The sequence below is a fragment of the Puma concolor genome, chromosome A1 (assembly GCF_028749965.1).
Source record: "Puma concolor isolate L17-30 chromosome A1, mPumCon1.1.hap2, whole genome shotgun sequence".
Classification (NCBI taxonomy): domain Eukaryota; kingdom Metazoa; phylum Chordata; class Mammalia; order Carnivora; family Felidae; genus Puma; species Puma concolor.
This window is the reverse complement of record NC_141667.1, coordinates 98,235,014-98,258,878: the sequence shown is the minus strand read 5'-3', so window position 1 is coordinate 98,258,878 and position 23,865 is coordinate 98,235,014. Positions and strand designations below refer to the sequence as shown.

The 23,865-nt window shown below is 40.4% G+C and overlaps 1 protein-coding gene, 1 long non-coding RNA gene and 1 pseudogene across 3 annotated transcripts in view; 1 reads left to right on the top strand and 2 right to left on the bottom strand.

Annotated features, from left to right (window-relative positions):
* Positions 1-1,525: 1,525 nt before the first annotated feature.
* Positions 1,526-9,241, bottom strand: LOC112861367 (small ribosomal subunit protein eS4, X isoform-like; annotated as a pseudogene).
* Positions 9,242-13,355: 4,114 nt separating this feature from the next.
* The window catches only part of SCAMP1 (secretory carrier membrane protein 1), a 131,361-nt gene continuing 120,851 nt past the window's right edge, over positions 13,356-23,865 (top strand). The window contains exon 1 of one of the 2 annotated variants that reach the window (XM_025924300.2): positions 13,356-13,553. In XM_025924300.2, the coding sequence (XP_025780085.1) occupies positions 13,497-13,553 (57 nt within the window). In that variant the 5' untranslated portion in view covers positions 13,356-13,496. The remainder of the gene's footprint in view (positions 13,554-23,865) is intronic. The other variant, XM_025924299.2, reaches the window with a different exon arrangement.
* On the bottom strand, positions 13,540-14,390 carry LOC147584322 (uncharacterized). The gene is made up of 2 exons (XR_015248389.1): positions 14,217-14,390; positions 13,540-14,058 (listed from the first exon to the last, which is right to left on the bottom strand). It is a non-coding gene; the product is annotated as an uncharacterized LOC147584322 (long non-coding RNA).

The window sequence follows — 23,865 nt, the reverse complement described above, 5'->3', positions numbered from 1 at the left end:
CTATGTATATATAAAATATCTGCAGTGAAATTAGTCAGAGAAAGACAAATGCCACATAATTTCACTCACATGTGGAATTTAAGAAAAAAAAGAACAAAGGAAAAAAAGAGTCAAAAACAAAACAAGCCACCAGACTCTTTTTTTTTTTTTAATTTTTTTTTTCCCAACGTTTATTTATTTTTGGGACAGAGAGAGACAGAGCATGAACGGGGGAGGGGCAGAGAGAGAGGGAGATACAGAATCGGAAACAGGCTCCAGGCTCCGAGCCATCAGCCCAGAGCCTGACGCGGGGCTCGAACTCACGGACCGCGAGATCGTGACCTGGCTGAAGTCGGACGCTTAACCGACTGCGCCACCCAGGCGCCCCCTTTTTTTTTTTTTTTTTTTTTTTTTTTTGCCACCAGACTCTTAAATACAGAGAACAAACTGATAGTTGCAAGAAGGAGGTGGGTGGGAAGATGGGGGAAATAGGTGAAGGGGATCAGAGTACGTTCATCTTGATGAACACTGAGAAATGTATAGAATTGTTGAGTCGTTTTACTGTACACTTGAAACTAAAATAACACTATGTTAATTGTATTGAACAAAAAATCAGATATAACAAACAAAAAGTGAGAGAAAAAATGAGAAACTGTTATTAGGAAGTAGTACGTGGTTTTAGATTGAGGTTGGCCTGAAAATAGACCATTCAGATGCGCGGATGATAATAAATTATATGTAAACGTCAAAAGATAGAATTTCTGTGAATTTTGACACTTGCAGATTCAATTTTGATAGATAGAATATTGCAGGTTGTTTGGACACAATTATGAATTTTACAGGCACCACAACAAATTATATGCATAGTTATACTGCACAGATGTTTTAGTATCTGTGCTACTGAAATGAGCACTATACTATACAGATATTTTAAGGAGTTAGAACAGGGGTTGGCAAACTATGGCCTGAAGACCAGATTATACCATAGCTAATCATTGACATATTATCTATAGGCTTGGAGTTAGTCAAACTGCAAAATTTGAGGGCACAGTCCCCAAGATCGCTATCACTTTTGACACCACTGAAAACTTGGAAGATTCCCAAACCCACCTTCATGTTTGGTAGTTCACTAGAAGGAGTAATAGAACTCACTCATGATTATGGCTTATTACAGGGAAATGATACAGAGTCAAATCAGCCAAAGTAAGAGACACATAGAATACAACTGGGGAAGGTTCCAAAGGCAAACCTTTTGTTGTCCTCTCCCGCGGAGTAATGATTCATTAATCTGTGAGAAGTGCTGTTTGACAGTGTGTGTAGATTGTTACCAATCGGGGAAGATCACCTGAGCTTTGTGTTCAGAGTTTTATTGGATATTCATTCCTTAGGAATAATTGATTGATTGGCTGCCCACATAGTTTAATTCCATCTCCAAATCAACTGACACCATGTGACTCAGAGCCCTCATTCTAAATTTCACAGTTGGTCTGTTGGTGTGACCAGCTTGCACTCTAAACAAACATGCTCCTCTTAGCTATGGCATAGTTCACCTGCCAGAAGCATTTTTGTACCTGTTGATCAAAAATATGTTACAAATTTAAGATACAATTAACGTCAGTGTCAATGTTTAGTCCTAAGACGTTCACCGGCAAAATACACTAGGAAGAAAAAGTATAATATGTAGGGGATCTTCTTGTTAGGGTTGGACTCAAACCTCTGAATGTTGTTTTGTTTGTTTTGCAGTAAGTGAGGTGATTAAATTTTGAAAAAACCAGTGGTAAGGGGGTTACTATATCATCAATAAACTTTTTTTTTTAAATTTTTTTTTTCAACGTTTATTTATTTTTGGGACAGAGAGAGACAGAGCATGAACGGGGGAGGGGCAGAGAGAGAGGGAGACACAGAATCAGAAACAGGCTCCAGGCTCTGAGCCATCAGCCCAGAGCCTGACGCGGGGCTCGAACTCAGGGACCACGAGATCGTGACCTGGCTGAAGTCGGACGCTTAACCGACTGCGCCACCCAGGCGCCCCTATCATCAATAAACTTTTACTGAGGGTCTCTTTTCAGCAAGGTAAGGGTTAGGCACACAGTTTTCTAATCTTTCACATATCGGTTCCAGATCACGAGAGAGAAAAAAGGATTGATAGGCTAAAGCACAGATTCATTTGATTCAAAACAGTTTATTCTAGTCTGTAAAGTCAATTATCTCAATTCTAAGCCCTGTAAAGATTTTGAGTTTTTTATACACATCATTTAAGTCAAACTAAGCCATATTCTTTCTCCTAAACTTATTTTTAAATTGTGAAAGTAATGGATGGCCATTAAATAAACGGAAAGTAAAACAGTCCATTGCTTCATTCATCTTCTGATTTTAGGTTTTAAAAATAAAGTTGTACTTCTACATTTTTTTAAAGATTTTATTTTATTTTTTTTTTAAAGTAACCTTTATGCCTGGTGTGGGGCCCAAACTTACAACCCTGAGATCAGGAGTCACATGCTGTGACTAAACCAGCCAGACTAAACCAGCCAGGCACCCCATACCTCTATTATTTACACTGTAGATATACTGCCTCTTTCCATTCATATATGCTTATTTTTTCATGTTATGTTATTATACATTTTAAAAAGACATTACTTAATGGTTATATAATAATCTGGCATGGATTTAGTTTGTTGATTTAATCATTTGGCTTTAGTTTTCTGTATTTTCTTAATTAATGTTTGTGTTTCTTTGGTGGGGTAAAGCACCAGAATGTTATTCCAAAATTTTTTTTCAAATTTATGCAAACTGATAGGGCATTCCAGAACCTTTCTCCTAACAGATTATCAGTTACTTGTATGATAAAATACATGCATTTTGTGTATTAATGAAATGTACAAATCAAGTCATATACTTTTTTTTTAATGTTTTTATTTTATTTTTGAGAGAGAGAGAGAGAGAGCGAGCGAGCATGGGCAGGGGAGGGGCAGAGAAAGAGGGAGACACAGAATCTGAAGCAGGCTCCAGGCTCCGAGCTGTTGGCATAGAACCTGATATGGGGCTCGAACTCAAACTGTGAGATCAGGACCCAAGCTGAAGTCGGATACCCAACCAACTTAGCCAACCAAGCACCCCAGTTTTTTTTTTTATTTATAATTTTCTTTACCTTAACCAATACTATGACATATTTAATACTATGTCTCATTTGTATGTTTAATGGAGTCGAGTTTCTAGAAATTTTGCATGTGAGGAAGGAACAGATATCAGTGTTGTCTAGTAAGGATCAGTGAAATTTGTCTTGGTTGGTATGGTTTGTTCTGAGATGTGCTCACTGGGTTAAAGGATTAGCTCTTTATGATTCTGCAAACCAGAAGGCATGAAGTATGGTTTTAAAAAAATTTTTTTTTTAATGTTTATTTATTTTGAGAGAGAGAGAGAGAGAACAAGCAGGGGAGGGGCAGAGAGAAGGAAAAAGAGAATCTCAAGCAGGCTCTATGGTGTCAGAGCCAAGACGGAAGTGGGGCTCGATCTCACACACTGTGAGATCATGACCTGACCCTAAATCGAGAATCAGATGCTTAACTGACTGAGCCACCCAGGAGCCTGTGGAGTGTGGTTTGAATTTCAAGTCTGCCTCCTAGCTGGTGGCCTTGGTGCCTCCACCATCTCCACTGGATGTTACGACTTTTCTCTATAGGTTCCATCACGACCTCTCTCTTCTTCCACCCAGAAATATGTAATATTGCCCCCCTGCTGCTCAGCCTAACCCCTTCTCTACACTCTCCCAATATCGGCAAAGTTATTGGTTCTGAAGTGATGAATTTCTTTCCTCACATGAGGTAGAGATATGTTTTTAATTCCTCGCTGTGTTTCTAATGATAATACCTCTCTATTTAGTTTCCTCTCTCTTACAGCTTTCCTGTCCCTAGGAATTTGGCATGACTTTCTGAGGGCTGGACCAGAAGGTAATTAATTGACTGTGTACCTTACACTGTATTCAGAATTATCCTGTCTCTCAGACCTTAGCTCCTGTCCATAGAACAAGTCTGGACTCTCTCACTCCCTCCTTCTGGCTGAACTCTTTTCCCACCAGGCACAATGTCTGTGAGAGGATAAAGGGAGAGTTTTTGTTTCCCAGTGGCTTCAGGGCCTCAAGCCTAGATGGTGGCTGTGAGCATCTCCCACCATCCCTCCCATGATGCCTCGCAGTCCTATTATAGTTGCGCTCTGGTGAGTCTGTCTACAGGTTACCCTGCCTGACATGTTTAGACCTGTCTCAGTTTTCAACCTCTTAACTTGAGCTAATGCTCTGGGACTCTCACTCCATTGATTTAGAAATTATTGGGCTTGATTATTTTTGTGTTAACATTAATTTAAAAAATTTCACATCACTAAATCTCCATTGACTTTATTTTTCAAATTCATTTGTGTACCAAACTACAATTTAATCAAGAAACTGGTCTAATACCCTTGTGCAAATGTGATTAATTTCTTCAGAATCTTGCCTGACAAAGTAGATGCTTTCTGTTATTTAGTGTTTATTTATTTTTGAGAGACAGAGGGTGACAGTGTGAGGTGGGAAGGGGTGGAGAGAGGGGGAGACACAGAATCTGAAGCAAGCTCCAGGCTCTGAGCTGTCAGCATAGAGCCCGACCCAGGGCTCAAACTCATAAGCTGTGAGACCATGACCTAAGCCAAAGTCAGATGCTTAACCCACTGAGCCACTCAGGCGCCCGCCCCTTTGCTTTGACCTTTGATACCATCTCTTGATTAGTGAGGATGCTTTGAGGTAGGAAAATGTCAAGATCACCAGTCTTGGTCCAGGGATATTGGTGTGGTTAAAGATAGAAAGCTTGCTCGCAACACTGGTGGCTTTCAAGTGTCTTGTAACCAAGCTCCTAAGGAGTGCGCCAGGTTCCATGAAAGAGGGGCTGTCAAAATAAAAAGAGAGGGTTGGGGCACCTGGGTGGCTCAGCTGGTTAAGTGTCCAACTTCGGGTTAGGTCATGATCTCGCGGTCCGTGGGTTTGATCCCCACTGTGCTGACAGCTTGGAGCCTGGAGTTTGCTTGGGATTCTGTGAATCCCTCTCTCTCTGCTCAGCCCCTACTCGTGCTCTGTCTCTCTCTGTCAAACATTAAATAAGTAAACATTAAAAAAAATAATAAAAAAAAAGAGAGGGTCAAACGAAAAAGTTGTGATTCATCAAAGCTTTGTAAAAAAACTAAAATCATCTCTAGACTCACTAAAACCTCCCTGTGTAAGGCCCATTCCCCAGCAGAACCCAGTGCCTTGGCTAAGATGTCTAAAGAGCAGGAGATGTGAGCAAGTCTCTACTGGCGTTAATGGGAGGAATAACATCCTCCCTCAGCTCCACAGCCTGAAGCCATGCCAAGAGATGGGCAGAAAGTTTCTGAGGGCACAAACGGAGGGAAAACAACTGTGGCAGCTGCCCCATGGACTGTTCCAAAGAAAGGAGGCATGTGCTGGAGATGGAGAGAGCTCTGGTTCTCAGACTCAGAGACTCATGGATATAGTTAGCCACATCCCTGTCATCTGGTAGTTGGCCATTGGGTTACAGTGGCATACTTAACGAACTGACAAGATTATGTTGCTCCTCTAAAAAAAAGCCCCTCAAACAAACAAAAAAACCAACAAAGAATTCTCTCCTTGGGCAGTATAATAAAGCCTAATGTAGAATGCAACGACAAACAATACAAAACCCCAGATATGAAGCCTCTATTTCACATAATAATTCTTAAAATAACTTTTACATTCATTTCAACTGAGTTCTCATTTTCTCACTTGTGAAATGGAGATAATAATTCTTGCTTCCCAAAGGATTGCTGTATAGGAGAAAATGTGTATTGAGCCTCCAGCATTTCAGTGCCTGACACATGCCAGACATTCAAGAATTTTAACTCTCTCTACTCTCTCTTCCCTCTTTAGACTAGCTATTCCAAATAAAACTGTTTACTTTTTTTTTTTAACTTTCAGCATGAGAGAGGGAGAAAAGAAAGTAAACTTTATTTCTATAAAAACCCGGTAGTCAGATTTGGGGTATTTCTTTTGGGAGATTAGAAAATGGGTTAGGTTGCTGTGATTATTTCCATTCTTATGAGAGTCCCTGAAGACTTAGGCCGAATTTGCAAGTTAAGAATTATAAACTAAAGGAAAAAAAAAAAAAAAAGAATTGTAAACTGTCCTTACTCTGAAAACATTTATGAAATTGCATAGCCATTAGGTAATAACAAGTGTGATTATATAATTTATGGTTCATGGAAAAAAACCCACAAAATTTTTCTGAAAATGTACCTACATAAAAACAACAGGAGTCCTTGTTCTGCTTCTCAGACATAGTGCACAAAGTAGTTACAGGACTGTAACACTTATATTAGTACTTCACTATATTTATATGTTACTATATACACATTACGTATTACTATATATATTACTATGGTTATATATTTTATTATCATTATATAATTTCTATACTATATAACTTATTATATATACTATAACAGTTATTTTAATAGAGTTACATATAATGTAATTCATAAATTACATTATATACTATTTACTACATAATTTGTATATTCTACTCTAATGCAATTTTACTTTATTTTCCTTTCTTTATAGTATTTTAAATATGATCACTGGTAAATGCCTCAATATTTAGGTATATATATATATGTATGTGTATATGTCATATATATATGCGATAACGTCTTTCTGTCTTGAAAATTAAGGGTAATTTCACCAAAATGTTTTCATGCAGACTATTCTAGCCAACAAAATGAACTCTACAGTTAGTTCTTGCATCTCATTGGCCCATGCCACTTAAAACGTTTCTATGATGTCACTGTTCGGAATTCAGAGTTTCAATCCAGAAGGTTATATCACAGTACTTTGTACAACTGTTTATATTATTAAAATGGTTGTTCTTGATCTTATATTTGAGCTTACTCTGAGTAAAGATGTTATGTGGGATTCTTTTTTTACAAGCTAAGAAATGTTAACAATAAACAATCATTTCCTGAATACTTTTTTTTTTTAACAGAATGGTGTGCTAGTCTCTGTGAGTAATGTAAAGATGAAAGTTCTCCCTGACTTCAGAAGCTCACATCATGGAGAGAGATACATTCATTAACTCTAAATATTGAGAGTTACCACATATGCTGAGCACGTACCAAAAACTTTGTACCCATAGGAGAGGGTATGAGTTCTATAACAAAAATATAGACTTGCTTTAGATACTGTGGGAAAGGAAAGACAAATTTTGATTAAGGGTAGCCAGTAAGGATTTGTTCAGGACATATTATTGGAAATTTGCCATGAACGATTGATTGGACTATGATAAGTGAAAACTGAGTAGAAGGACATTCTTGGTAGCAGGGACTATATGTCTATATGTGCATGGGTAGTCATAGGTAAATGCAGACTCAAAATATACATTTATTTTTGTTTATTGTGTTCCTGTACACAATATTTTAATCCAAGAATATTTTAATCCAAGAATATTTTAATCCAAGAATATTTTAATCCAAGAATCCTAGAAGAATTACATCCTATGATGTAATTATCTAAAGGATACTCAGACCATTCAGCCTCTATAACAGCCTATAACCACCTGGGAAAAGGTAATTTAAAGATAGCTGGTTAAGCTGTGGTTGGGTTAGGTGGTGAGTTGGGAGGCAATGAGCTGGATAAAAGGTGGGGTTGTCAGTCTGTGTAAGGGTCTCATTAGGTTACAATCAAGGTATCAGCTGGGCTGTGTTCCTTTTTGGAGACAGAGGGAAGAATCCTTTCCTTGCTCATTTAGGTTGTTGGCAGAATTCACTTCCTTGTGATTTTAAGACTGATGTTTCCATTTTCTTTCTGGCAGCTGAAGGCTGTTCCCAGGTTCTAGAGGCCACACACGTGCCCTGACTCATGATCCCTTTCCTTCATCTTTAAAACCAGCAAGTCTTCTGCATTTACCTTCCACTTTTAAGAACACATTGATTCCATTGGATCCACCTGGATAATCCAGGCTACTCTGTTCATCTCAAGGTCTTCAACTTCAGTCACTTCTGCGAAGTCCCTTTTTGCCATGTAAGATGACATACTCTGAGGTTGCAGGGATTAGAATGTGGACATCTTTAGGCGACTGTTATTTCGCTAACCCCACAGTGCATTTTTTCCCTTTTTTTCGTGTTGTATCGATCTTTAATTTTGTATAAAGACTTCCAATCGCAACACCTAGGGAGCATTTTACCCACTGCTCTGTTTGGCCACCAGTCTCTTTCCTCTCTCTTCAGCAATGGTGAGCAGATACCCTTTCATGGGGAGGAGAAATCCATGGTTTGTTGCCTTTGCCGATAACGAAAGTGTTGGAGAGCCGGGTGGCATCTTTCACATGAAATACATTAAAAGAACCAGGGACGCCTGGGTGGCGCAGTCGGTTAAGCGTCCGACTTCAGCCAGGTCACGATCTCACGGTCCGTGAGTTCGAGCCCCGCGTCAGGCTCTGGGCTGATGGCTCGGAGCCTGGAGCCTGTTTCCGATTCTGTGTCTCCCTCTCTCTCTGCCCCTCCCCCGTTCATGCTCTGTCTCTCTCTGTCCCAAAAATAAATAAACGTTGAAAAAAAAATTTTTAAAAGAACCAGGGTGTCTCTGTTGATGATCACACCAATTCTTCCCAGGTTAGCACCACCAGTCACCATACACAGATTACCCGCGTCAAACTTGATGAAATCAGTAATCTATACAGTCTCTAAATCAATCTGGATAGTGTCATTCACCTTGATGAGTGGATCAGGAGAGCAGAGGGTGCTAGCATCATGGGTGACCAGACGAGGGATTCTTTTGTTTCCATAAAGATCTCTTTCTGCACGGCTTATACTTGGCTTCCTCAGGTGTGATCCAGTGAACAGCAAAGTGACCCTTGGTGTCATAGATCAGGCGGAAATTCTCTCCAGTCTTGTCAATGCTGATGACATCAATGAAACCAGCAGAGTAGGTTATGTTGGTTCGGACCTTGCCATCAATCTTAATAAAATGCTGCATACAGATCTTCTTCATCTCTTGTTAGGGCATGCTTAAGTCTGTTCCTTAGGCAAATGAGAGGGAAACATTGTCTCAACTTATGGGGACCAGTAGATGGACAAGGTGCAAACACACTGGTCAGCTTATCCAGCATCCAGTGCTTTGGAGCTGCTACCTGCTTCAGATGCTTCTTGGGACCACGAGTCATGGCCGAGCTAGGCACCAAAAGAGCAACCTCTCAGTGCTTTTATTCTCCTTGGATACATCCTGGAAATGTAGCCAGTGGCAAAAGAGAGGGCCACATATGCTTCTGTTGGGGTATTGTGGGTATCAGTAGCAACAGTGACAGCAGGAAACCTTGAGACAGGATCCACTGTAAGAGATGATGACTTTCAGTTTTAACCCGTTGGTGAACCCAGGGTCCAATAATCTTTTGAGGTAAGAAATGTAAATTTCTAACTTGACATTTTCTTAACACTTACCAGCTATATGCTAGCCAGTGTAGAAAACGTGGAATTCAGCCTACAACCCCTGTCCAACAGATTCTCAAATTTAATGTGTTAGACTGAGGGAAAAGCATAATGGTGTGCAGCAAAGTTAAGGAAAAAAACCGAGTTAGGGAGGGGTGAGACATTGCCACAGATTAACAAAACGTTATCTTGGGTCCTTTGGACAACTCTATCATTTACCTATGTTCTAGGTCTTTTAGGAAGTTTCTTGGGAACAGATCCTACATTTTTATCTCATTCACTGCTTTATTCTCAACATCTAAAGTGTTGTTTACCACTCACTAGGTGCTGAATTCATACTTGTTGAATGACTACTGTGAAAACTCAGATCAGAGAGGGGAATTGATACAGTAAAGGTCACAAAGCTGGTTTATGGCAGAGCTGGATCTAGAAACTAGTTTTGATTCTTCATTCTTTCTTGTATCAAATTCAGGAGGCAGCTGGAAAGAAAAAATGCAACAAATGAAGCCTCCTGTATGCTGACTTTGTATCTTCCACATAATATTTCTTCTTCCTATATGAAATACCATTAACCAAATCTATCAGTTTAATGTCTGAAATGTGAGTCAAGAGAACTGAGTTCTTGGGGCGCCTGGGTGGCTCAGTCGGTTGAGCGTCGGACTTTGGATCAGGTCATGATCTCGCCGTCCATGAGTTAGAGTTCTGTCGTCGGGCTCTGCGCTGACAGCTCGGAGCCTGGAGCCTGCTTCAGATTCTGTGTCTCCCTCTCTCTTTGCCCCTCCCCCACTCATGCTCTGTTTCTCTCTCTCTCTCTCTCTGTCAAAAATAAATAAACATTAAAAAAAGAGAGAGAGAGAGAACTGAGTTCTGTTCCTAGTTCCTCTATTCACTCCCTTTGTCACTGAGGCAAATTACTTACCCTGTCCAAAATCAGTTTCTTCTTCTGTCATGAGAGAGCTAAGCTTCCTTTCATTTCTCATGTCCTAGGAGTCTAATTTCATGAAAGCTAATCAATAAGCTCACCCACGGATCATATGTCTGAACATCCTGCTATCAGTGTTCCTGGAGTGTGGTCAGCATATCACCTGTATCAGAATCATCCCAGTCCTTTAAATATGCTGAGTTTGTAGGGGCGCCTGGGTGGCGCAGTCGGTTAAGCGTCCGACTTCAGCCAGGTCACGATCTCGCGGTCCGGGAGTTCGAGCCCCGCGTCGGGCTCTGGGCTGATGGCTCAGAGCCTGGAGCCTGTTTCCGATTCTGTGTCTCCCTCTCTCTCTGCCCCTCCCCCATTCATGCTCTGTCTCTCTCTGTCCCAAAAATAAATAAACGTTGAAAAAAAAAAATAAATATGCTGAGTTTGCAATTGTTAAAGAGAATAAATAGTTGCTGATTTGGAGGGATTCCCATTAGGCCATACTTCCCAACTCTTTTCACTTCTATAGATATGGTACACATAAAAAGTGATAATGTTGGGACTCCTGGCTCCCTCAATCAGAGGAGCATGTGACTCTTGATCTTGGGGTCGTGAGTTCAAGCCCCACATTGGGTGTAGAGATTAAATAAATAAAAACTAAAATAAAGTGGTAATATTTATGTGGTATACTGGGGTAAGAAAGCTTAGACTGTCTCTTTGCCAACGCACATTTCACTGAGAAGCTGCCAGAAGTATCACTGAGTGAGAAAACCAAGTTGCAGAAAAATATGTATATGATCCATTTTCAAGATAATGCCAAAACTCTGTATATGTAATATGTCTACATGAATATTATGTTATATTATGTGCATGTAGATATACAATTTTATAAGAATATTGAAAGGATCATACCAGGTTGTTAAAGAAGGGTAAGACAGAAGGGGACACAAAGAATAAAGAGAAAAAAAAGTGAAAACACCAGTATGTATGCTATGAATCCATTTATGCATTTATGTAAAATAATGTATTTGTAGATGAAGACATTTAAAAAATTAAAAATGCAGATCCGTTAAAGCAGAATTTAAAAGATAGGAGATGGGAAGAGGTGGGTGTCTGCATCATTAATAAGTATTCCAAGTGATTCTGTAACAGTCAAGTCTGTAAATCTTTGTATTAGATGCTAATGTCATTAGCTATAAACACAGTGTATTTGGAAATTTCCATCCTGCAATGCAGGCTCAACTGGTACTCACTGTCTTGGAACATAGTAGATGCATAATAAATAGCTGCTGATTTTTTGAGTCATTTGGAGGATAGGTGAAGGGAGCGAGGGCCAAAGTGGTGAGAGAAGCAGGTCATCTGGGCAAGGTCAAGTTCAGGAGAGATGAAGCAAAAAGCATACCAGAACAAATGGGTTGGACCCTCATGCCATTTTCAGACATTCAACCTGTATTTGTTAGGCACTATGTACATGTTAGACACTTTTCTCTATCTCACATAATACCTAAATAATCCTTTACAGATTCAAAGAGATGAAGTGAGTAGCAGTACTATCAGAATTGGAATTTGAACTCAACACATATTTTGAGCACTAAGCTAATGAACCAGACACATGGCAGCTGCTAAGGATATAGGATGGTGATCTCAATCGTTAGCTCTTTTTCATATCTAGAATCATGTCGCTCTACCATGATCATCTCTGTCTCTTGTCACTTATTAGCTGACCTTCCTACTCAGCTGCTTTTCTAAGCAGCTTCTTTTCCTATAATTCAACTTAGCTCTTGCCAAAGAGAGATTATAGTAAATGTGTGTTGTTGTTGTTTTTGTCCATTATCCCTAGCTAGTGTTTTCACAGTGGGGAGAAGTATCATTTCCCAGGTGACTTTGTGTAGTGCAAGGTCCCCCTAAATCTAAAAAGCCTAATTCTAGTGTTTTTTCCAATTCTTAGGCACCTACCAAGTGAGAATAATTCTGGCTCTTGGCCGCTTCATCTGCTAAGTGCTTTTCTGTTAGAGCAGAAAGATTAAAGTGGGGAAAGAGATACTCTCTCACTGAGTTCAGGGGTAGGGTAACAAATGGTACAAAAAATTCTTCTACCCATTTTTCGGTGACCTCATCCCTGGCGTTGGGGAGCATCAGGAAAAAAAAATCAAAGGTGTATATTTTGCGCCTAAATACTTTTAAGTTAAAAAAAAATGCATTTTGTCAACCACTAACATTAACTTGGGGACCTTGATTTCTGAACTCGTGTCACCCTCACCCTCGTCCCCCTTGGTCTCCGGAGAAGTAGCCATTATGCAGATTCCGGAGAATGGGAGCAGCGGCTGGACCAAGCCTGGTACTGTATCTTCCCTCTTTCTCAAACCTCCGCCGAGCCAGTCCGCATCGGTAACGCGAGACTGGTCTCCGTGATTTGTCAGTAACCAAGAGTCGAGGGACCGGAAGACAGGAGGCTGAGATTCCCAGGTGGGGTCGAGTGGGGTGTGTGCCCAGAATTCATTAGCGAGGGCAGGCCCCCCACGAGACGTTATCTTTGGAAACAGTGTGGAGCTTCTACCACTGCCCGCGCTTCTGCAGTCCTGGGCTGGAAGCGTGGTTAAATAGCCGCTCCCTCCCCAGGTATGCAGCCAGCATTCCAGGCTGCCCTCCCAACCTGGGGGAATACTGTCGGTGTCTTTCTTATTCACGAAGTACCACCTCTTTCCCAAGTCACGTTCGATCACAGGGAGCCGATTTTAAATCGATAATAATATAATTAAGTCCAGCCAGACGCATTCCTCGTCAAGACGCAGGAACCTCAGGCAGGCCCACGGTACGTGGAACGGGTCACTCCGCTCCCCGCTCCCGACTCCCTCCGCCCCTAGTCCCTACTCGGTCGTAGCCAAAGCCCGGAACGCTGGATCCCGGCCCGCATGAACGGGACGGCGAACGGGAGCTGCGCCGCCGGCCGGGAGCCCGTGGCACCGGGCATGCTCAGTGGCGCGGCCGGCTGGGTGGCCCCGAGAGCTGCACCCGGATCTGCTCGGCGGCGGCGGCGGCGGCGACGTGAGCGCGCAGGGGGGCGGCGGCCTCGCTTCGTCTCTCTCTCTGCGCCTGGGTCCGGTGGGTGACGCCAAGCGCGAGAGAGATGTCGGATTTCGACAGTAACCCGTTTGCGGACCCGGATCTCAACAACCCTTTCAAGGTGAGCGTGGTCCCCAGCAGTCTCCTGCCGCCTCGACGCGTCGTTGTTTGTGAAAACGACAAGTTCTTTCGCGCCCCCTGAGCCTGCCCCTCGGCTCCCCTCAGCCGCTTAGTTTTGGTGTTCAGGGCCGCCGCAACCCGTTTGGGGGTCGCGCCCAGGCCCTCGCACCCCTCGTTTGGGGGTTGGAGTGGAACATCTTAAGCTCCTTCCCCCGCCGCCCCCTCCGCACATTCCCGACTGGCGAGGGTTTTGCCCTAGTCTGGGAGTGGGCCCGCGCGTCGGGAGGGTTCCTGGATCGTCGCTCGGGAGCGAGGAGAGTAGAGCTCAGGGCAGGTGGAGTTGTCACTTGACAGGCGAGTGTGGCTGTCCGGGCCCGGGTTGGGGCCGGGAGGCGGCGGAAAGGGATCTTCCTCGGGTGGGGTTGTCATGGGGACCCGCGGCGGTGGCGAAGAGCTGCGTGGAGTGATGGCAGAGGTGTAGAGGAGAGGTGAGGGCACCGAGTACGCTGCAATTAGAAAAAAAAAAAAAAAAGGTTGTGATTTTATTTTTTAAACTTGTGTTGCGCCCACGTACCACCAGCGGCGCTGCCATCCCCCTTCGCCCCATTTGGTTGGGGTTGAGGGTACTGATATCAAAGCAGGAGTTAAAAATAAACAAACACACCTGGAAAACAATAGTGCACGTGGACGACCATCTTCCTACCTAACTGCCGTTAGTTAGGTGAACGATGGGATGTTTTCCAAGCTCCTAGTGCGTCACCGGTTCCCTGGGCTGTGTGAGGATTGCATTTCCTACGTGAGCTTCTTTCTTTCTTGGAGTCAACCTTATCAACCCCAGCTTTGGAAGAGCTTGGCACAGAAACGGGCAAATGAAGGAGGCTGAGATGTTGTGTGCTTAAGCGAATGCAACATCTGAGTAAATCCCTATTTAAAAAAAATTCCAATTTTCTTGATGAACTCAGCTGCTTACACGTGTAATTTGTTTCCAACTCTTGGTCGAAGTTCATTAATTTTTCCTGAATATGTGCAATAGTCACCTTAATTTGTAGTCACACAAAACAAGAGAGTAACTTGAATTTGTGGTCACACAAGTGTCGCTTCTGGCTTGAGTTTACATTTTGTTACTTGTGGTTTTATCTCTTATTAAGAATTCTGGAAGGGGGTGGAGCATGTGACTCGATCCCAGGGTTGTGAGTTCGAGCCTCATATTGGGTGTAGAGATTAATTAACCATAGAATCTTAAAAAAAAAAAAAAGTAAAAAAGTCATTTAAGAATATTTTATGCAACTGGCCTGGAACTTTCAGGCTTTAAAGCTGATATGGTTACACTTTAAGGAGAGCCCACCCTCTCAATTTAGTATTTGGTATTACATCATTCCATGTTGTGGAAAATATTGTTCTTTAATCACAGACATTCTGAACAGACATAACTTGCCAAATAGGTGTTATTTAAAAATATTTGGAAGGTATAACATTAAGAACCTATTACCTTTTCCTAATTCAGATAATTCATTGATACTATTTATTCAGCATCTGACAGTTGGGCTGTTTTCTATTTGGTTATTCCATTTCATGGCTCATTTTATATAGCTAATTCTCTTGTTAGGGCAAGACACTTTTCTACTTAGCATAGACTGCTCTTTTGTGACATCTGATGTTGCCATGACACTTTGCTTTTCTGCCATCCGTTACATTGTTGTAGTAATTCTAAACCCAAAAGTAGTTTTCCATACTCATTCATTGTGACATAAAATTATAAACCTTTTTTGTTCCTTATAAGTGGATGCACTCACAGGACAGTGATTATTCATCCATAAAATGCTTCCAAGGGATGGATAATTTAGGCCTAGAGAAGACTTGTTTATGACCATACCCTGTTTTTGGCAACTGTCATAGCACTGTGTATCTGACCCTTTATCTTTCCTTTTGTGTCTAGCTGCCCTTTTTTTTTTTTTTTTTAATGTTTATTTAGTTATTTTTGCGAAATAGATCGTGAGCAGGGAGGGGCAGAGAGAGGGAGACAATCCCAAGTAGGCTCCCTATCGCATCGGTGCAGAGCCTGATGCAGGGCTACAACTCACGAACTGAACTGTGAGATCATGACCTAGGTGGAAACCAATTGTCAGACGAGGCACTCCTGCCCTTCTTAAAGTAAAGGTTTGCCTCTGTAGCTTATTCTTTCTTCTTTCGGTTTACTTTTATGTAAGTGTGATTTTTGAAATAGCTTTTCTGGTCCTCTCTCCTTAAATATAAAAGTTCCTGGATTTATCATTTTAACTTAAGACCATCTTTCTTTTCAGATCTGTTCTAATTTCCAGTATTTCAGTAATCAAAAATTTCATATTTCCAAAATACATGTTTCACATTTGGCAACCATCCTGATTTCTTCTTGGTTAAAAAGCTGTTTGATTTCTATTGCTTTTTCAGTTCTTCATCATTTCTTTTCCTTCACTTTTATGTTAGAAGCACTTGTCATCATCTTCATTTGAACTGTCATGAAAATAATTTGGAGATAATCTCCTTAAATAATGTAACTGTGATGGCTTACAGAATTTTATTAGCTGCTATAAAATTGTTTGCTGGATTCAATTTATTTTTTTGAGCTCCTGCTTGATTCTAGTGGTTGTGATAGGCTCACTGAAAGAATTCATGGAATTTGAGTAGTTTTTATTGCGCATCAAGAAACTTGGAGTAACTGGAAATATGTAGTAATCTGAAAAATAGATTATTACATGGATGTTCCTGAGAATCTACTCTTGTTATAATGTGGATTTAAAGCTATAGAGGAAAAATATTTTTCACATAGTCAACATTTATTGTTTTCTGTCTTCTGTTCAGTTATTCATTTATTCCATAGATAGTGAAGAAATATATATCCTTAAGGCTATTAGTCTAACATGTAGACAGACATGCTTCAGAAGTAAAATAGAGTAAAATAATCACCAGAGATCAATAATTTAATACGGTTCTTGTAAGTCAGTGTAAGTGTATAAGTACCAGAATGAGTTGATTCAAAGGAAAGAAAGATTAATAAGTGGTAAGAAGACCTTCATATCTTTTGATATGCCTTACTATATTAATATGCTAATTGATTGGATTGGAAAACTCACTTTGGAAATAAATTTTTATGTAATTAAAAAAAGTAGAACTTTCAAGTCTGGGAAGGGAAAATCTACAGTGACTTATTGAGATCTCATTCTTCGGACAAAAAAAAAGCCCAGAGATAAGATATTTCACGTATAGCAATCATTCTAATTTCTTCTTGATTAAAAACTCATGATTCTCATTGTTAACTTGCCCATCGTCTTATACCCAGGTGTAGGTGGTGTAGAATTGGCACTAGAATTTAAATCTTACTCTTAGCTGCTGATGGCACTCTCTTTGCTCATTGATTGCGTTTCTGACACCAGATTCTTGTTTTGTATTTGGAGTTTGGACTTGAGGCTCTCATACAGAGACAGCAGAAGGACATATTTAAAGGTTTCTGCTCAAGAGTTTAAAACAACTCAGCATTTGATTCTGGCTTTGTCACTAGCTGTGATACTTTGGAAAATTGCTTACCCTCTTTATACCTCTGTTCTGTGAAATAGGATAATAGGATCTTCTCCATAGGGTTGTTAATAGGATTAGATGAACATATATTTAGTATGTAATAAGTGCTCAATGCATGGTGGCTTTAATTCGTTAATTACTAATAAGTAATAGTAATTCAAGAAATTGCCTTTAAACACATTTAACTATATTCTTAGCTTAGTGATTTAGTGAAGTTGACAGACAATGTTCCATTAGACTATGGTATATAACATATGATTCCACAAGTCTGTATATTATACTATGCTCACCTCAAGTGTAGCTACCATGTGTTACAACACTATTATAATATGATTGTGTTTACATTCTCTATGCTGTACCTCCCTAAGGCTTACTTATTTCATAAAAGTTCATGTTCCTTTACACTCTTTGAGGCTGCTAGTAATGTTTGGCAGGTCACAGTTGAGGAATCATGGCCAAACAGAAGTGGGTTTGCTCTAGGTCACTGCTAGACTAGACCCGGGTTGCCTGAATTCTAGTGCTTTGTCACTTACAAAGGCTTCCCCCCTAAGAAAAGAACTCTATTCGTTTGGGCCTCAAAAATTCTTTCTTACAATAATCTCTTGAAAGTGGGCTACAATTCACCATTCCTTGTGATATTTAAGCTACAGTAATTCTAGTAGTTCTAAGAGTTGAGAACGAGTTGAAAATTGAAAACTTTATTGTTAAAAAGTGACCCGTAATTCAAGGATCCTATCTATTTTGTTTTCATTTATAGTTAGTTGATGTCACTCCTGTCTTATCCATTTAAAATTTATGACTGGATATTGGCTAGCACTAGGAAAGGATTGTGAGGATTTCTTCTGTGATAGTCTAACATTGCTAACTTTATCTTTCAGCTTTAATCTGGGACATAGTGATATTAATTTATGGTCTGTGGTATTTTGTGGTGATGCCAACTGCATAAGTTGGTACTTGATTTTCCTCACGTTGGTACTTTTAAAAAGCATGTACTGAGCTGCTGATTATATTTCATCAAATTAAGATGCATCATTATTTACCATTGTCTCAGTTGCCTATTGCTGTATAACAATCCCAAAATTTAGTGGATTAAAACAACAATTATTTGCTCATCAGTCTGTTATTTGAGCTAGACTTAGTTGGGCAGTTTGTTTTTGAATGTTATTCCCTGGAATCACTTCGTCTCATCACTTATCTGGGGCTGTCACTGGGGGCAGTAATTGGTTCTTTTTTATGTGGCCTTTCTATTAGGAATAGCCTGGGCTTTTTCCATAGTAGTAGTGTTCCAAGAGGGCAAGAGGGGAAGCTAAAGGCTTCTTGAGTCATTTTTCTTCTGCTATATTGTGTTAGTCAAAGAAAACACAAAGCCAGACCAGATTAAAAAAGGAGTGGGAAGGATTACATTAGATTTTACTCCTTGATGGGAGGAGGTGTGTCCCTCTTGATACAGACCTAGGGAGTAAAAAGATATACCCAGCATAAAATGATGAGACAAATACAGGATGACCCCTGTAGACACTCCCATTCAAGTATGGGAGAAGTGGGAGACAGCTAGCAGTTGCTTGTCCCTGGCAAGTCTGAAATCCAGCCAGGCTCATTTGTCGGGGCCCCCTAATTTGGGGGCGATGAGTGTTTCTTGAATAGAGCCTTTTTCTGCTACCTAGAAGTCTTTGCCTAATTGTTGTTTTCTTCTGCTTTTGGTTCCAGTCTCTGATAAGTCCTCTTTTTCTGTAAGAAATGTTTGCAGCTGAGTAGCATTTTCAGTTTGCTTCTTATCCACTAAACGTTGGGAGTCCAGAAGCCTCTTTTCATTGAAATATCTCTGTTTTATATAGTCCAGGCTGGCCCAAATCTCTCTCTTTCTCTCTCTCTCTCTCTTTTTTTAACCAAGATTTAATGTACATTTATTCTTAACATGTGGAACATATAGTATAAAGATTTCATACTGAATAAATGATACTCATTAAGCCAAAAGAAAAAAGGAGGAATTTACTTCAAGTTTTAGCTACATTGTTTGAAATATAAATATGCAGATTTTATCACTAAAAAATCTCAATTGTCTTTCTTCATCAGGAACCTAGAACTTTTTCTGTCTGGCAAGAGATTAAATAGCTGTGTCTCGCTGTGCAGGTCACCAACTTCACTCATCATACTAAAGGGTAGCTGGGAGGGGGACCAAACTGTGGGATCCAAGGGTACATGCAATGTACAATGTCATATATATGTGTGTGTGTGTGTGTGTGTGTATATATATATATACACACACACGCACATACATATGTATATGTATACACACACATATATACACACACATACACACACACAGGTGGCAGTGCAGCTGCTGCCGCTAAAGGTTAAAACCAGTTCTAAGAGGTGATCTCAGGGTTATTCATGCAATCAGGGAGGAGAGAAAGTAGTGTGTTGTAGGTTCACACATGATACTTTGGGTGAAAAGACTTTTCTTTTTTCCTCAATTTTTTTTTTAATGTTTATTTATTTTTGAGAGAGAGACAGAGACAGTGCGAGCAGGGGAGGGGCAGAGAGAGAGACAGAGAGAGAGAGAGAGAGAGAGAGAGAGACAGAATCTGAAGCAGACTCCAGGCTCTGAGCTGTCAGCACAAAGCCTGATGCAGGGCTCTAACCCACAAACTGCGAGACCATGACCTGAGCCGAAGTCAGATGCTTAACTGACCGCCCAGGCGCCTCTCTCCTCAATGTTTAACTAAAAACATTCTTAAAACTGCAGCTTGCTGCTGGCACAGTGTTTTCTCTTGTTTCCATGTGAGACATTATTATTACAGTATGTTTACAGTATCAGGTGTACAGTACATAAAAGGGTCTACACTCCACTGCACAGGCCTCGCTAGTGAATAGGGTCTGTCCACAACTGTGAACTTTCCAGATCCTGGAGGCTGGTCCAAATCTCTTTAACAATTTGTTGTTAATTTTTACCAGGTTCAAACTAGCCCTTAAAACACTTCTGTAATTCATTTTGAGACCATCTTCTTCAGGTAGAGTGTCAGTGCTCTGGATCAGGACTGTTAAGAGATTTAGAAAACATTTTGTCTAGCTTGAGCATCTCCTATGGCTGCTAAAATTTGTCAGGCAGGTACAATGGGAGGCTGTTAGTGTGGGTGGAGTACCTTTTACAAATGCTACATGGCAAAACTAGTATTTGAACATGATTTATTTTGGTCTCAAGGCCTTAAGAATTTTTTAAATTTTAATTTTTTGTTATTTTAGAGAGTGAGAGAAGAATAAGCGTAGGAGAGGGGCAGAGGGAGAGAGAATCTTTAAAAAAAATTTTTTTTAATGTTTTATTTATTTTTGAGACAGAGCATGAGTGGGGTAGGGGCAGAGAGAGAGGGAGACACAGAATCTGAAGCAGGCTCTAGGCTCTGAGCTGTCAGCACAGAGCCCGACATGGCGCACGAACTTATGAACCATGAGATCATGAGCTGAGCCGAAGTTGGACACCCAAGTGACTGAGCCACCCAGGCACCCTGAGGGAGAGAGAATGTTAACTGGGTCCAAACTAAATGTAGGGCCCCATCCCGTCACCATTGGATCATGATCTGAGCTGAAATCAAGAGTCGGGTGTGCAACTGACTGAGCCACCCAGTGCCCTGATCCCATGACTTTAACAATAATCATAATTGAGATGGTGATGGTGAAAACTTTGAAAGTAAAATATTCTTTTGCTGATATGACCAAAGAAAATATTTTTTTGGAGTACAATTAATATTCAGTAGTGTTGAAATGCAGATCCAGGAAATTTTTTTATAAGATATTTTCTTAACATGAATCCCCAGAGTGATACAGTAATTAACAAAATTAGTAATGGGTTCCTAAAAATGAATCGGCAATATTCTGTTCTTGTCCATCCCGCAGGTATTGTGTTCAATTCCAAGTGCATATTTAAAGAGTGGCTTGAACAAAACAGGATGTGCCTAAAGAAGTCAGAATGGCCGTGGGTCTGGAATCAAATCCTAGGAAGAATATTTAAAATTACTGAGTGGGTTTAGTCTACAGAAGGCTAAAAGGACGTGTGAGATAGGTAGTTAAAGTCTTCTATAAATTTGTTTTTGCTTCAGGAAAAAAGTTTAAGGCTAATTGCCAGAGTTTACATGAAGGTAGATTTTTGTCTTAACATGAAGATTTAAAAAAATCTGTTAGAATAGCCTGACAATGCTTTTTTGGTATGGAGTTCACCAGCACTTGAAGGAATTCAGGCAGAATTTGGATGACGTATCAGAGATGCTAAGGTAGAGATTTTTGTGTTGCAAGTGTTTTCTACTTTGAGACCCTGTAATTGTTAGATTTTTGTGCTTTTATGGACCATTTTGTGATTCATAAATTCTCTTCTGTTGTAATCTATTGATGTTGGGATTCAGTCTGATCATCTAAACTAGATAGGAGGCTTTGTATTTTAGGCAGCTGCTATGCTCTGAGCCTCAGGCTCTGCTCAGAGAGCAGCCCTAAGTGGTTGCTTACATATAGATGATCATGTCCTCTGCTGTGTGGCTGTTAAAATGCTGTCCTCAGTTGACTAATCTTAATTGAAGCTACCTGGCCCAAAGAAAGCCATTTTCTAGATGATCAGGAGCAGATAAGATTGCTTGATGCAAAATTTTGCTCCAGCAGGAACAGTGATAGTTCAGTGATGTATGTTTCTCAGGAACATGTACAGAGGAAAAATCATGAAGTCACGGTGGAATAACCATGGAAAGACATGAGGAAAGAGCCAAATTATCTTAAAAAAAAATTTTTTTTTAAGTTTATTCATTTATTGAGAGACAGAGAATCCCAAGCAAGCTCTACAACAGCAGCACTCAGCCCGATGTAGGGCTCAAACTCATGAACCATGAGATCATGACCTGAGCCAAAACCGAGAGTCAGATGCTTAACCCACTGAGCCACGCAGGCACCCCGAGAGCCAAATAACCTTAATCACAAAGCACTGGAGTAGTAATTGTCTAACTAGGGCTTCTGAGGGTCATTTTCTATAATTCCTGTTTCTTAATACAGTTGCTCTTGAACTTTAAGAGATGTAGCTACATTTTGAAGAATTCCAGTCTCTGAAACTTGGCATCCTTCTTTATGTGTGTTTAAAATAGCCTTTCCTCCCCCAGCATTTGAGATGACTTGAGTCTTTTTCTTTCAACCAGAATTGCCAAAAGATAATTGGGAAGTAACATTTTCTTGGCAAAACCATGATAGAATTAAGCCTGTATTTAGATAAAGTACAGATCTAAATGATAGAATACAGGTCTACATGATTTAATTAAACCTGTATCTAGTTTTTGGTGATAGAGTAATGAAAATCCAAATACAAGGAGATATCATTAAATCACAAGGGAGAAATTTTCCAACTTAAGATAGGTGAGGGAAATAAAAGATGATGTGTGGAGGTTGGTTGGATTTGACTGTACCAGATCTCCGTAGCACTTTTCTTCTGTTCATTTGTTCCTACTGAGACAGCCTATACTGTCCAGTAGCTTTTGTCTTCACATTGTAGACAAGTGTTGGAGCCCCCTTCCTTGTGTAAGAACTGCCAGTAAGAATTGTGTATGAACTCTACACTACCTTGTGTATGAACCTGTATGAAGAGAGCAATCCAGTAATCTCTCTGGTATTTGGCTTTGGGTGCTTTTTTTTTTTTTTTTTAAATTTTTTTTTTTTTCCAACGTTTATTTATTTTTGGGACAGAGAGAGACAGAGCATGAACGGGGGAGGGGCAGAGAGAGAGGGAGACACAATCGGAAACAGGCTCCAGGCTCTGAGCCATCAGCCCAGAGCCCGACGCGGGGCTCGAACTCACGGACCGCGAGATCGTGACCTGGCTGAAGTCGGACGCTTAACCGACTGCGCCACCCAGGCACCCCTTGGGTGCTTTTAAGAATTAGTAATGCCAGTTCATCATTTGATGGGAATTTGGGTAATTAGGGACCGTTTGACTGTTGTGAATAATGCTTCTGTAAACATTTGTGCACAAATTTTTGTTTGAACACTAGTTTTAAATTCTTTCGAGTATTTACCGGAAGTGGGGTTGCTGGGTCATATAATAATTATGTGCAATCATTTGAGGAATCGCTAGACTATTTTCCAAATTGGCTGCCCCATTTTATATTGGAACCAGTAGCGTATGAGAGATTTGCTTTATCTCCATTCTTGTCAACACTTGTTATTATCTATTTATGATTCTAGCCATCCTAGTGGGTTTGGAGTATCTTAGTGTGGTTTTGATTTGCATTCCTCTGATGGCTGTATGGTGTCAAGCATATTTTTATGTGCTTTTTGGCCATTTGTGTATGTTTGAAAAAGTATCTGTTCAGGTCCTTTGCCTATTTTTGAATTGGGTTGTCTTTTTTATTATTGAATTATAAGAGCTTTTTATATATTCTGGATACAAGTCTTTTACCCAAGTACAATTGACCCTGGAAGAACACATGTTTGAATTACATGGGTTCATTTACACGTGCATTTTCAATAAATATAGTATGCTACCATAAATGTTTTCTTACTATGATTTTTGTAATAACGTTTTCTTTTCTCTAGCTTTAAGAATATAATATATAATGCATATAATGCACAAAATGTGTATCAGTTGACTATTACTAGTAGGGCTTCTGGGCAACAGTAGGCTGTTAGTTTTTGGAGTCAAAAGTTACATGCTTGGGGCTCCTAGGTGGCTCAGTCGGTTGAGCGTCCGACTTCAGCCCAGGTCATGATCTCGCGGTCTGTGAGTTCGAGCCCCGCAT